Source organism: Solanum stenotomum, chromosome 4 (genome assembly GCF_019186545.1).
Source record: "Solanum stenotomum isolate F172 chromosome 4, ASM1918654v1, whole genome shotgun sequence".
Classification (NCBI taxonomy): domain Eukaryota; kingdom Viridiplantae; phylum Streptophyta; class Magnoliopsida; order Solanales; family Solanaceae; genus Solanum; species Solanum stenotomum.
Window position 1 is genome coordinate 21,655,676 of NC_064285.1, and position 14,679 is coordinate 21,670,354.

The 14,679-nt window shown below is 36.8% G+C and overlaps 1 protein-coding gene across 1 annotated transcript; it reads left to right on the forward strand.

Moving 5' to 3' along the window:
• Nucleotides 1-12,758: 12,758 nt before the first annotated feature.
• LOC125861355 (uncharacterized) lies at nt 12,759-13,469 on the forward strand. Its single transcript, XM_049541275.1, has 3 exons — nt 12,759-12,873; nt 13,034-13,212; nt 13,347-13,469. The coding sequence occupies exons 1-3, from the start codon at nt 12,759-12,761 to the stop codon at nt 13,467-13,469; spliced, it is 417 nt and encodes a 138-aa protein (XP_049397232.1).
• Nucleotides 13,470-14,679: the final 1,210 nt, after the last annotated feature.

A 14,679-nucleotide genomic window follows, 5' to 3' on the forward strand; every position in this document is an offset into this window, starting at 1 on the left:
TGAATTTAGGTCTTTCTAAGGTGGGATGTTAAAATATCTCCACCTTGGGAACATTCATCCTCGAATGAGATTACTCTAAGTAGAAATGAGGGTGAAAACATCTACACCCAACTCAAACAACCCACAAGAAAGGAATAAAAATTCAACACTTCAACTTAAAGGATACCAAGAAAAAAAATTAGTACCTTGGTTTGACGCTTCTCCGAAAGCAAAGAGATGTGGGTATCTCTTCTTAATATCCTCCTCAGCCTCTGAAGTAGCTTCCTCAACAAACTGATTCCTCTATAAGACCATGACTAATGCTACCTTCTTGGTCCTCAACTTGCGAAATCGAGATCTAGAATCTAAACGCATACCTCCTCATAAGATAGGTTGTCCTTAATACCAATATTTTCAGTAGGTACTATAAGGGAAGGATCGTCTATACACTTCTTCAACATTGAAATGTGAAACACTGGATGAACTGCTGCTAACTCTGGTGATAGCTCCAACTCAATTCTCTTGGATATCCTATAAGGACCGATATACCAGGAACTAAGATTTCCCTCCTTACCAAATCTGATAATACCCTTTATGGGGGAAACTTTCAAATAAACCCAATCATCCACCTCAAACTCTGTGTCTCTTCTCCTAATATCAGTATAGGATTTCTGACGACTCTGCGCTGTTTTCAACCTTTCCTTAATGATCTTCACTTTCTCCATAGCTTGACGAACTAAGTATGGTCCTATCAACACAGCTTCACCAACCTCAAACCATCCAATATGAGATCTACATCTTCTCCCATAAAGAGCTTTATAGGGAGCCATTTGGATGCTAAAGTGATAACTGTTGTTGTAAGAAAAATCTATGAGAGGTGAGTGATCATCCTAATTACCTTTTAAATCAATCACACAATCCCCTAACATATCTTCTAATGTTTGAATCGTGCACTCAGCTTGACCATCAGTCTGAGGATGGAAAATAATACTCAAGTTTACCTTGGAACCCAAACCTTTCTGGAAAGACTTCCAAAATTGAGCAGTGAATTACGCACCCCTATCTGAAATGATAGACACCAGAACTCCATGAAGTCTAACCACCTCTTGAATATATAACCTGGCATAATCCTCTACTGAATAGGTAGTCTTTACCCGCAAAAAGTGGGCTGATTTAGTCATCCGATCTACAATCACCCATATAGAATCATTTTTTCTACGAGACTGTGGTAGACTAGTAATGAAATCCATATTGATCATCTCCCACTTCCATTCCGGAATATCTATATTCTATTACATACCACCGGGCTTTTGGTGCTCTACCTTACCTTATTGACAAATCAGGCACGTAGCAACGAATTCTACAATGCAGTTCTTCATACTACTCTACCAATAGAATTCCTCAAATCATGATACATCTTTTTTGAACCAGGATGGATTAAATATCCATGATCCTCTCTTGGAGTTCATCCACCTTCGGTACACACAATCTACCTTGATACCTCAATACATCATCTCCACCTTGTTCAAAAGCCATCACTTTCTGCTTATGAACATTTGCCTTAAAATCAAGAAAAATTGGGTCTTGGTCATGTTTCTCTTTCACTTCACACAGTAATGATGATTCACCCCTATTCATCACCACTACTCCGCCTTCATTGGAATCCAACAAATAGACTCCCAAGCATGAAAGTTTGTGTATGTCCTTAGATACTTCCTTCCTTTCTTCCTCAACATGGGTTGTACTACCAATAGATAACCTGCTCAAAGCATCAGCAACAACATTAGCCTTACCTTAGTGGTATAGAATACTCATGTCATAATCCTTGAGTAACTCCAACCATCTTCTTTGTTTGAGATTAAGCTCTTTCTGACTGAACACATACTGAAGACTCTTCTGATCAGTGAACATATCTACATGAACACCATAAGATAGCGACGCCAACTCTAGATCATGAGTTGAGTAATTCCTCTCATGAATCTTAAGCTGTCTGGAGGCATAAGTTATAATTTGTCATTCTTCATCAATACACAACCCAGTACAACTCTAGACTTATCATAATATACCAGAAAGCCTTTTATACCCTTTGGTAAGGTCAACACTGGGGCAGTAGTCAACCTAGATTTTAATTTCGGAAAGCTCTTCTCACAGGCTTCAGAGCGTTGAAACTTTGTTGTTTTCTGAGTCAACTTATTCAACGGATATGAAAGAGATGAAAACCCCTCGATAAACCTCCTATAGTAACCAACCAATCCCAAGAAACTCCTAATATCAGTTGGAGATGTGGGTGTGAGCCAGTTTTGCACTACTTCTATCTTCTGAGTGTCAACTCGGATCCCATCACCAGAAATAATGTGGTTTAGGAATGCCACAGACTCAAGAAAATCTCACACTTAGATAATTTAGCATACAACTCCCTATCCTTGAGGGTTTGGAGAACTACTCTAAGATCACTAGTATGGTCCTCTCATTCCTCGAATAAATTAGAATGTCATTGATGAATACGGTAACAAACATATTAAGATAAGGCTTAAATACTCTGTTCATAAGATCCATAAATGCTGCAGGAGCAATAGTCAAACCAACTGACATGACAAGAAACTCATAATGACCATAACTGGTCCTGAAAGCTGTCTTAGGGATGTCACTTTCTCTTACTCTCAATTGATAATAGTCTGATCTGAGGTCTATCTTAGAAAAACAAGTGGCACCCTGAAGTTGATATAAAAGATCATCAATCCTTAGAAATGGATACTTATTATTTATAGTGACCTTCTTCAATTGATGGTAATTAATACACATCCTAAACGAACCATCTTTCTTCCTCACAAATAAGGTTGGAGCGCCCCAAGGTAAGACACTTGGTCGAATGAAACATTTATCAAGAAGGTCTTTCAACTGTTCTTTTAACTCCTTCAACTCAGTTAGAGCCATTATATATGGAGAAATAGAGATATGATAAGCATCATGAAGAATATCTATAATCAAGTATATATCTCTCTCTCAGGAGGGACTCCAGGAAGATTATCTAGAAAGACCTCTAGAAACTCACTCATGACTAGAACTGACTGAATAGGTGTTGTCTCAATACTAGAGTCATTATCTTAGACTAAGTGATAGATGCACCCCTTGGAAACTAACTTTCTCACCTTAAGGTATGAAATAAAATGACCCTTAGGCACTGTTGAACTACTCCGCCACTCTATAACTGGCTCATAATGAAACTGGAACTTAACTACTCGAGTTCTACAATCAATTGAGGCATAACAACCATGAAGTCAGTCCATACCTAGAATGACATCAAAGTCCACCATATCTTGCTCAATTAAGTCAACCATGGTGTCCTTGTAATTGAAGGAAATGACACAATCACGATAAACTCTCTCAACTAGAATAGACTCACCAACATGTGTGGAAACACTGAAGGTCTCAAGAAGTTGCTCAGGAAGAATATCAAAATTCATAGCAATATATGAAGTCACAAAAGACAGACTCGCTCCTGGATCAAGCAATGGATATACATCAGAAGTAAAGACTTTGATCATACTAGTGAAAACATCTAGCGAATTTTCTTGCTCTTGGCGACTGGTGATAACATACAGACGGTTTGCTTCTCCGCTGTCCCTAAAGTAGCTCCTCTAGGTGTAGCTCTGTTTGATGGAGCTGCTGAAGAAGATTGGGATCTATTGCCCCTATTACCACCACCTTGCATGTTCTTAGGGCACTCTCTCATGAAGTGACCATTCTGAACACACTTGAAGCAACTAGTGGAACCATCCTGACATGCTCCTAAATGGTTCCTACCACACTTAGCACATGCAAGAGTCCAATCACCTCATTGTGACACACTACCTTGAGACTATGCAGGTCTAGCTCTAAATTTCTATGAATTTTAATTCTTGAACTCATCTCTGTTCCTTGGTGCAGCTGCACTAGCAAATAATGGAGCAAGTCCATTTTGCTTTTGTTGAAAGGATGACCTGTTTGCATTACTCTTCTGCTGCCCAAACTCATTTCCTGTTTTCTTAGCCTTCTTCTTTCGGAACTCTTCTCTATCTCTCATCTTATCTTCCTCAACCTATTGGACATGGATCATCAGTCTTGCTATGTCCATGTCCCCTATAAAACATTGCAACCTTACCCTCTTTGCTCGACATATGAGACAACCTGGACACAAACAATCTCATTCTACTCCTCATATTAACAACCATTTCCTGAGCATAACGAGACAGTTGGGTGAACTTGAGGTTGTACTCATGCACACTCATGGATTCCATCTTAAGAGTGAGGGATTCTCTTACCTTCGCCTCCCTTATCTCATGGGGAAAGAACCACCCCAAGAAGGCCTCTACGAACACAAACTAGCTCATAATTGGTGCACCTTTAACTCAATTCTTCTTCCATTGATCATACTAGACTCTAGAAACACCCTTCAGTTGGTATGCAACTAGTTCCATACGCTCAGCATCTGCAACATGCATCACCTCAAATAATTTCTATAACTCTTTCACAAAGTTTTCTGGATCCTCAATGACACTTGAACCGGTGAAATCTGAAGGATTCATCCTTAAGAATTCACGGATTCTAGATGTATCAGCCACATCCTGTTGATTCCCTCTTTGTTTCCCATCTTGGTTGGTCACCATTTGACTCAATATACATATAGCATCCTAGAACTCAGTGTTAGTGACCTCTCCTTGGGGTTACACTTCTGGTGCATTAGATACCCCTTGATCCTGGGATCAGCATTCCTCCTAGCGGGACATCCTAGAACAATTCTTCGTGGAGGCATGATTTGAAAGATACACACAAGCACAAATTAGAAAGAAACTTTATAGAGTTAAACTCTATCGTACGAAAGAGTATGAAAGAAGTAGATAGTTCCTAAATGTTCCAGACTCCTATTTATAGTTGTGGCACACTTTACATCGATAAGTAGGACTCTATAGACATGACATCATAGACACCCTAGGACTATTGAACTCTGTGCTCTAATACCAAGTTTGTCACGCTCCGAGCCTACACCCTGGATGCGACTTGCAGTCAAGAACCATTGTTGTGCCTAAGCGAACCCTTGGCCTGGCTCAACTCAAAGCAGAATATTTACTCAACAACATATGAACGCAAAAGTAAAACGATACTCAAAATCTCAAAATAGATACTCAAAATATTTTAAATAAAACATTCACGGGGAAAAGAGGCAACTCAAGTCTAGAACATCAATAGTGAAAATGCAACAGACTTCTGAAACCTCTATTGTCTATGAAGTCTCTACTAACTGACATGGACATCGGGACAAGACCCACGACATCCTAATAACAAAAAGTGATATGTAAACTCAATGTGAAGCCCTCCAAGAGCAAAGAGGCTCACCAAATTTAGCTGGAACTCAAATGGATCAACGGAACGTCGGTTGCTGATCCTAATTACATGTATCTTCATCATGAAAGGATGCAGGTCAAATGACATCAGTACATTGAATGTGCTGGCATGTAAGGGGAAATCTAAAACATGACATAAACTTGAACTAGAACTAGAGAAACATACTTACCTCATCTCATCTCAACTCAACCTCAACTCATTTTAAAATAAAATCAATGAAAATGATGTGATCTAAAGAAAAGCTTTTAAAACAGTAGATAACAACCTAATTTATTAAACAATATAATAATAATAATTCAGTTTGTATATAAACATACAAAATAACTCAATTTGGGAGATCTCTAACCGATAACCATCACTATGAGCTATGTGATGATACAACGTCTCGCCCACGTTGCCAGAACTGTCTTATACCTTGCCGTAGTATAAGACATCCTCAATTAAGTGGATTCACTAAGCTATGCTTAAAAAGAAATAAGGAGTCATCTAAAAAGTATGACCCTTTCTACCCACGTTGGCTACATGGTTTATGAGGACTTTGAGTTGTATGAACTCGTCTCCATATCGGTGCTCAGTACTACTCCCAAAAATATACTCAGCTCGTATGTTTAAAAACATTTCCTCATCCTCAAACTTTGAGATTATTACTCAAAAGATTCTCTTAAAAGAGATTTACACTCAAAACTCCTCATGAACTTATTTGGAAATCAAGGTTTCCTCCTCATTTTAAATGTGAAAATATTTACTCTTGGGAATACTTAGTTCCCATATATTTATTTTGAAAAGTGAAACTCAACTCTACTCATCCTCATACTCAAGTGCTCAAGTCTTAAAACAAGTTTAAAAATTTTGCAAATGACTTCTCAAATGACTCGAAAGAACTCTCAAAACTTTACTCGTAACTTTATATTGGATTTGAGTTATGATTTCAAGGGTTATAATTAATGTTATGAAGGATTTCTCGATGTTAGATGTAGTTTAGAGTAGTTAGAATCAGAAAGGAGTGAAGGTATACTTTAAAAGAACTCACATGGAAAATAGGTTGGGGCAGGTGACCCGGGCACACTGAGTTACGCGGGGCGCCAGCCCCTGAACTTCATAGGGAACTTTCTGGCGCACTGCGGTGCGGCGCGCCGGCCCTCTTCCTAGAAAACCCGACGAATTTTGTTTCTCATTTCCTGACCCTAATTTGCCTATAATCGATTGTTTTCCTCAATTTTCCGTAGATTCAATTACCCAATAAAAGTACACAATAATCTACTCTCTTTTCCTCGAGAACCACCCTCAACAATTGAAATCCTCACCTCAAAACTCATCAAACTTCATAAACAAGGCAAAAAGAAGAAAACCTCAAGAACACCCATCAAGAACTCAATTTATTCAACCTTAAGAACGAAATTACAGATGAAATTTACATGTTTGGTGTGTAGGTGAACGAACCCAACACTATGAAAACTTACATACCTCGATTTGGCGAAACTAATCCTCGATTCACAAGAAATTTTGATCGTTCTCCCTTTTCTCCTCTTTTTTCTTCTTGAACTCTCTCCTAAAACCCTAAGCATAATTTAGCTCATAAATTCGGGTAACTTTCCTTAACTAGACAGGCTGACTTCAAACGGGCATATCTCCATCATCCGAACTCAAAATTTGGGAAACTCGATAGTGTTGGAAAGAGGATTCAACGAACTTTCATTTGATATCTTATGGGCCACCTAACTCGTCTTGAACTGAAAGTTATGGTCGTTTGAGGTTGACCCAACACTCATAACTTAAGCTTAACTTGCAAAATTCTCGATTTTGCTCTTTCCAAATTAGTTCTTTCTAAATTTAGCTCTTTCTAAGGCGGGATGCTACAAATGGGATTTTCCAACTCTCAACCCGTGCTAATGGTGTGGCCATTTGGCTGTATGACTTCACCAAGGTGGTCGACCTTCCACACTATTAGGTTAGGACATGGATTTAAATAATCAAGATAAAATCTAATGTTTAACGGAGAGTATGCTACAATATGTTCATAAGTTCGATATTTAGGCATAAATGAATTGTGATACCATAGTCTATAACATTTTGTGATTGCACGACCGAAGTGGGACAAGTGTTTTGTGATTGATCCCCTAGATTAGAGAGGCGTACCCCTCCACCTTTCATAGTGTAGTAGGCCAGAAGTATGTGGTACCTACGGTTTGCGTTGAGGGGTTTACCATTGATATCAAGTACATCTACCAATAGTTGGTTGTTGTTCAAGTTGCCAATGGAAGGAATATTGCAAGGGAAACAAAGAGAACTACTATGATCTTCATGTTTAGGGACTTTTTTTGTTTAGATGATTATCCTTCCTTGCTTACCCCTTCATTTTATAGACAAGATTTTTGTGTAATGTGAAACACGTTTGATTTGTTTGTTTATACTAACAATAATGTTTTTTTAGTTGTAACATAAAAGTGTAATTTTTCAACCATTATAATTCAAAATTTGAACTTGAAACCTTAAAGTTAAATTTTGAATCTCCTATAAATCGTTGATTCAACGTTTAGATTTGTGTTTAGGAAATTCTCTCTCTCTATATATATATATAGTGTAGTTTTTTACTAAGGGAGTTGGGTGAACACCCTCACCACCTCCTAGATTGATCTGCCCAAGCCTGCTACTAGCTCCCACCCACAGACGTACTGCGATAACTCTACCCACTAAAGTTAGAGGGTGCCTCTATTTCATATTATTTGACACAACCATTAGGAAGGTATTTATTAGAGGTGTATTTAACTAGACTAGTATTATTAATGATATTTTAAGACGTTAAATTTGACTAGTACTATTTGATGTAGTTATTTTTTTTCTTCAAAATGTCTCCGCTCTATAATTAACAACCAAATGGAGGGGATATAGAACCTAACCTCCTTTTACATCTTAGGACAAGTGGTCCTATCTTGTTAAGATTCTATGAGAGTTTTTCATATGAGAGCTTTTTTCTTAGACTAAGCTGCAATTTTATTAAATTTGAACTTTATTCTGTTATGCTTTGTCCTGTATTACTTTATTAAAAAAAATTATAATTAATATTTTGTCCTATTCCATTTTAACGCTTCCCCCTCCATTTAAATCTTTCCCAATCCCACCTTATTAATAATGTGCCCCGCCCCACCACATTTTGCTCCAATTGTCACCCCTATCGACAATGAATCAGAGGATGTGAGAACCAATTAGTCAGCTTCATTTGAAAGGTTATGTAAAAATAGCATATGAGGACTCTAAACATGTTTATACTTATTTCCACAAGGTGACAATCTCTTAAAGTTGATACATCAATATCTATTTAAATATCTTATAAAGTAGGTATTGTTTGTTTTAAATGTCTCAAATAGGGTTTCATTGTATCATTTTGATATTTTTACTGACTTAACATATTATGTGTATTGCACCCACCTTTAGCGCGCGAGGAGCTTCTTTTCTTTATTTTTTTGTAAAGATATTTTTTTTTCACTCTCTATTTTTACCACTTTTCTAAAAAAAATAAATTACGCCATTGACTTTATATAGATAAAAAAAAAAGGGAAAATTTTCAAAACAATAATATTTTAGCATCTTATAGGACCCCTTGTCAACACTTTCAATATTTAATTAAAATGTCAATAATTTGGTTTGTTATAAAGATGACTTTTGTATTTATTTAATTTGAAAGAATTCAAATCTTTAACAACAGAATGGAAAAAATAATGGGAGAAGATATTTAAAAAAAGTAAACATGCTTAAATCTCTAATCAGTTACTATTAGAGTCCTGTCATCTCTCTCTTCTTCACTCAAACATCCTTTCACCATTCTTCTAAAAAAATTTCAATATCCATTTTTGAATAACTCCATTGAAATTGAAGTGGAGTTTTCGTTGATTTGCGTCAGTTTTATTTGGATAAGAAACTGTTGAATTAATCGATTGATATTTCAAATTGAATTCCATCGATTTCTTTTAAAGTTCAAGATTATCAGTGAAAATAGAAAAAATTGTTAGGTATTGTTTAAGTTTTGATTATTATTATTTTTGGATGAATGTAGTTGGATCTGTGTATGTATTTGACATTTGTACTTTAAGTTTGATTTTAATGCAAAATTAGTATGAATACGAAATTTTAATATAAAAATACTTTTTGTGAACGAAATGAACTTGTATTTGGCTGTTTATTTTTAGATTTTTAAGAAAATTTTGTATCCATTATTGAAATTGGTATGGATAAATGGCCATGCTATTATTTTGTAGCCGTTTGTTTTGAATACGACAAAATAAAATACAAAATCTAATACACATGAAATTATAGGATGAATACCTATATAATGAATACATAAATAAACTATAGTTTGGGTTTGATTGCATCTATTATAGGTTTTAGTATGAACAAATGTTTATGCTTTTATTTCATAGCTAGTTCTTTGGAATATTAAATATACTAGGATACAATCAGTAAATAAGAATACAATCTGGGAAAAGACAAACAAAATACAAATATTTAATAACATACTAATACACAAAATAATTTTACAGTCTAAGAACACAAAACAAGAATACAATTTGGAAAAAGACAAAAAAAATACAATTTAATAGCATACCAATACACANAGCCTCCTTACAACCCTCACATCACGTTCTCTGATAACTTGTTGTGCACTCATTGTGGTAGAAACAACCATATGAAAAGGACTTGTGAATCTCTAAGTAAATTTAAAGAGAACCTTGAGAAGTTCTCCAAACTAAAGGAAAGAAGGAACCTAGTCCTAGCTATCAGTTCAATGAGAAAAAAACTGCCTCCTTAGATCGGAAAGTTTCTTACAATCCCTTGTCTAATTTTTGAAAACTCCGTCTCAAGTGGGTTTCTAAATCTAACAAATGATTATTTGTCTGCATAAGAGAGGAAGCAGTCAATGCTGGTTCATGGACAACGGATTCTACAAGCATATGACTGGGGAAGTGCATCACTTCCTCTCTTGTGAAGCACACCAAAGTGGTGGTGTGTCATTTGGATATGGTAAGAAAGGGTACATTGTTGGAATTGGGAAAATCGAAAAGTCTGTGGAAAATTCCATAGATGATGTTTACTATGTTAATGGTTTGAAGTATAACTTGCTTAGTGTTTCCCAAATCTGTGATAAGGGAAATGAAGTCATTTTTTTCCCAACAAGTGCATTGTTACTAATCTCATCTCTCAAGAGGTGATATTAATTGCAAAGAGGCTCAACAATATGTTTTTATCAAACCTGGACTTAATAAGAGAAGCTAATCTTAAATGTCTTAGTGTTCAGAGTGACAACACCGATTGTGGCACATGAGGCTTGGTCATGTAAGTACATCACTTCTGAATAAACTTGTCTTCAGGGACCTGGTCCTTGGTTTGCCAAAATTGAAATTTGCAGATAATAAGATTTGTAATGCTTGTGTTAAAGGAAAGCAAACCAGATCCTCATTCAAACATAAGAAAGGCATAAGTACAACCAGGCCATTGAACTTCTTCATATGTATCTATGTGGTCAGTACAACCAGGCCATTGGAACTTCTTCATATGGATCAATGCGGTCATGTAAAGATTCAAAGTAAAGGTAGAAAGAAGTACATTCTGGTGATAGTCGATGATTTTTTGAAAGTTCACCTGGGTCATGTTCCTACAAACCAAAGACGAGACAGTTGAAATGTTAATTATTTTTTCAAAAAGAATTATTCAAATAAAGCTGAATTGTAAAATTTTGGGGATCAGGTCGGACCATGGTACAGAGTTTGAAAATACTCAAACAAAAGGCTTCTCTTCTGAACATGGAATCAGTCACAACTTTTCTGCTCCTAGAACTCCTCAAAGAAATGGGGTAGTTGAAAAGAAAAATAGAACTCTGGTGGATATTGCAAGAACCATGCTTATTGACCCAAATCTGGCAAATAACTTCTGGGCGGAGATAGTGAACACAACATGCGATGTAACCAAAAGGTGCCCTATCAGATCCATGTTCAAACGGACACCGTATGAACTACTGAAAGGAAAAAAGTGTAAACTCAGTTATCTTAGGGATTTTGAATGCGAATGCATTGTTCTTAACAATGGTAAAGATGATCTTGGTAAGTTTCATCCTAAAAGTGATGAGGAAATTTTTGTGGGATACTCTTCAACAAGCAAAGCATACAAAGTCTACAATAAAAGAACTCTATGCATAAAGCAGAGTGTTCATTTCACTTTTGACGAATCTGGTGGAATAAACAACCTTGAAGATGGAAATGAAGTTGAACTTGAAGAGCTACTGCACATCCAGATAGACAGTATTGTGCAGGAAACATCTCATGAGGTTGATCCAAATTATGAAAAGAATGCAAATCCTGAAGATGGACTAGGTCCGCTTAACTCTTCAAATTCAGTCAACAAAGAGGAAGCGAATGAAGAAAACTCTGAAGATGGAGAACTAGCTGTTAAACTTAACAACTAAGCTACAAGGAAATCAGGATGGAAACATCAGTCCTCCCATCCCATGGACGGGCTTGTTTCACCTTTGGATTTTGAAATGCACACTAGATAAAAAACAAAAAACTTAGTTGCATTATCAGTATTCATATCCACATTCGGACCCAAAAATATAAAAATAAAGCTCTAGAGGATGCAAATTGGGTAAATTCAACGCAGGAGGAACTTTATCAGTTTGGGAGAAGCCAAGGATGGCACCTAGTCCCTAGACCAGTAAACAGAACAACAATAGGGACTAGGTGGGTTTACGAAAACAAGCTTGATAAGTATGGGATTATTACAAGAAACAAGTTAAGGCCTGTAGTGCAGGAATATAATCAGGAGGAAATGATCGATTACGATGAAACCCTTTCTCCAGTTTCTAGAATGGAGTCTATCATGATTCTAATTGAATTTGCCACATACATGGATTTCAAGTTGTTTCAGATAGATTCAAAGGTGTATTTCTCAATGGTTATCTGAAAGAAGAGGTATATATCTAACAACCTCCAGGTTTTGAAGATGTTGATCTACCGAATCATGTGCTAAAGTGAGATAAAGCCCTATATGGTCTCAAGTAGGCTCCAAGAGCATGGTATAAGAGGTTGTCAAAGTTTCTTCTTGAAAATAGTTTCAAAAGAGAAAATATTGACAACACATTATTTTCGAAATCGAGAGGGAAAGAACTACTCATTGTACAAGTGTATGTTGATGACATAATCTTTGGGGCTACATCAAAATCATTGTGCAAGGACTTTGCCTCTTTGATGGGAAGTGAGTTTGAAATGAGCATGATTGGAAAACTCTCTTTTTTCTTAGTCTTGCAAATCAAGCAGTCCACTCAGGGCACTTCTATCTGTTAAGAAAAGTATATCAAGGAACTTCTCAAGAAGTTCAAAATGTTAGAGGCTAAATGAATTGACACCCCTATGGGAACACGTGATAAACTTGAAAGTGATGAAGCCGGTATCGAAGTAAATGAGACGATGTATACAGAAATCATTGGATCACTTATCTACAGGCAGGGCAAATATTGTGTTCAATGTGGGAATGTGTGAAATATTCCAAGCTCCCCCAAAGGAATCTCACTTAAAGACAACTAAGCACATTTTGAGATATCTGAAAGAAACTCAGAACCTGGTCCTATTTTATCCTTAAAGATATTTGTTTGATCTGATTGGCTATGTTGATGCTGACTATGTAGGGTACTTCATTGATAGGAAAAGCACCTCAGGAATGGCTCACTTGCTGGGATCATTACTAATCCCATGGGGAACCAAGAAGCAAAACTCTGTAGCCTTGTCAACAGCTAAGGTTGAGTGTGTGGCTGATACATCATGTTGTGCACAACTTTTGTGGATCAACCAACAACTTGAAGACTTTGTATCCTCTCATATACAATCCCTCTCATGTGTGACAACACAAGTGCAATGAATATTGGGAAAAATCCCGTTGAACATAAAAGAACCAAGCACATTGATGTGATACATCATTTCCTTAGAGATAATGTTGGAAAGGGAAATGTTGCTATGAAGTTCTGCAGGATTGAAGATCGAATAGCTGACATCTTCACCAAAGCGTTGAGAAAGGAACACTTCATCAAGAATAGGATGAGTTTGGAGATGCTCAGGCTGAACTGATTCCTCACCAACCATGCAAGTGAACCTATCATTGACTATGCTAAGAGGGCAGGTATCTATGCTTGTTTGTTTTTGAGAATTGTATGGGAACTCACAAATTTACCTTATTGTAGGTACACACTCATGTCACTATGGCTAGAGGGAAGATTAAGTCATATTAATCAGGGCAACTCCAAGAAAGGGACTAGGTCTTTATTCAGATTAGTATCACCTTACTATGTTAAGTTACTACCTAACATTCACTTGCCAAATGTCATATCTTTGTCTTTCCATAAAGAAACGTTTTTTCCATTTCAAGTCCAAAGGTCACCTCTATTCACAGACCCAATGCAAGTGTTAAAAGACACCAGAATCCTTCCTTTCTTCAAAATAATTCAAAGAAATCCTTCTAAATCTTCTCTTGTGTTCATTTTTTTTTACTATCCACTCTCTTCCTTCTTCAAAGAAATGTCTAAGCCAACCTCTCCTTTAAAAGATTTTATTTCCCCAGAAATCGAAAACCCTAGTTCTTTCCAGTTCTCAACCCTTCATGAAGATCCCTCCCATTATACTCATGTGTGTGGGATGGGTGAAATTGGCGAGTTTGAAATGCCTCGAACGGAAGTACTGGAGTCTCCAATAGCACAAACCCTTTATAATCTTCCATTGCCAATAGAGGCTCTTCCCTGTTCACCCAATCTAGTTATTTCTTCTCCAAATGCCTCAAATCACTCTGAGGCACAATCTATTGGTAAACCCTCTAATGATAAGCGTGCCTTGGAGTTAGATATCACTTCATAACCTGACCATGTTTCTTTAGTAGTGTTTGAGAGGTTGTTTGATGGTGACTTACTTGAAGGAAGAGGGTTGAATCAAACATTTTGGTAACAATATTGGAATGGATTATTCAAAGTTAGACTACTTTAAAGGATATATCCATTCTCCTTTTTCTGAAGTTGAGTGTAAATCACATGATCGGGTCCTTAACAAGTCTAAGCCCTTGTTTGACAAAACCATTGAAATTGAGACTCAAATCGACTTAAATCAGGAAGAGGGTGAGGAGGATAAACAAGTACCTCTGACTTGGAAACAAACAGGAAGAAGAGGAGCAAATACCCCTGAAAAAGTGGTTGTCGAAGGAGAAATCTCAAGTGTTGACAAGGGTGCACAAGTGCCAGAGGCACCAAGTGTGGCAACAAAAAAACATGATGACAAAGGCAAGGGAAAGCTT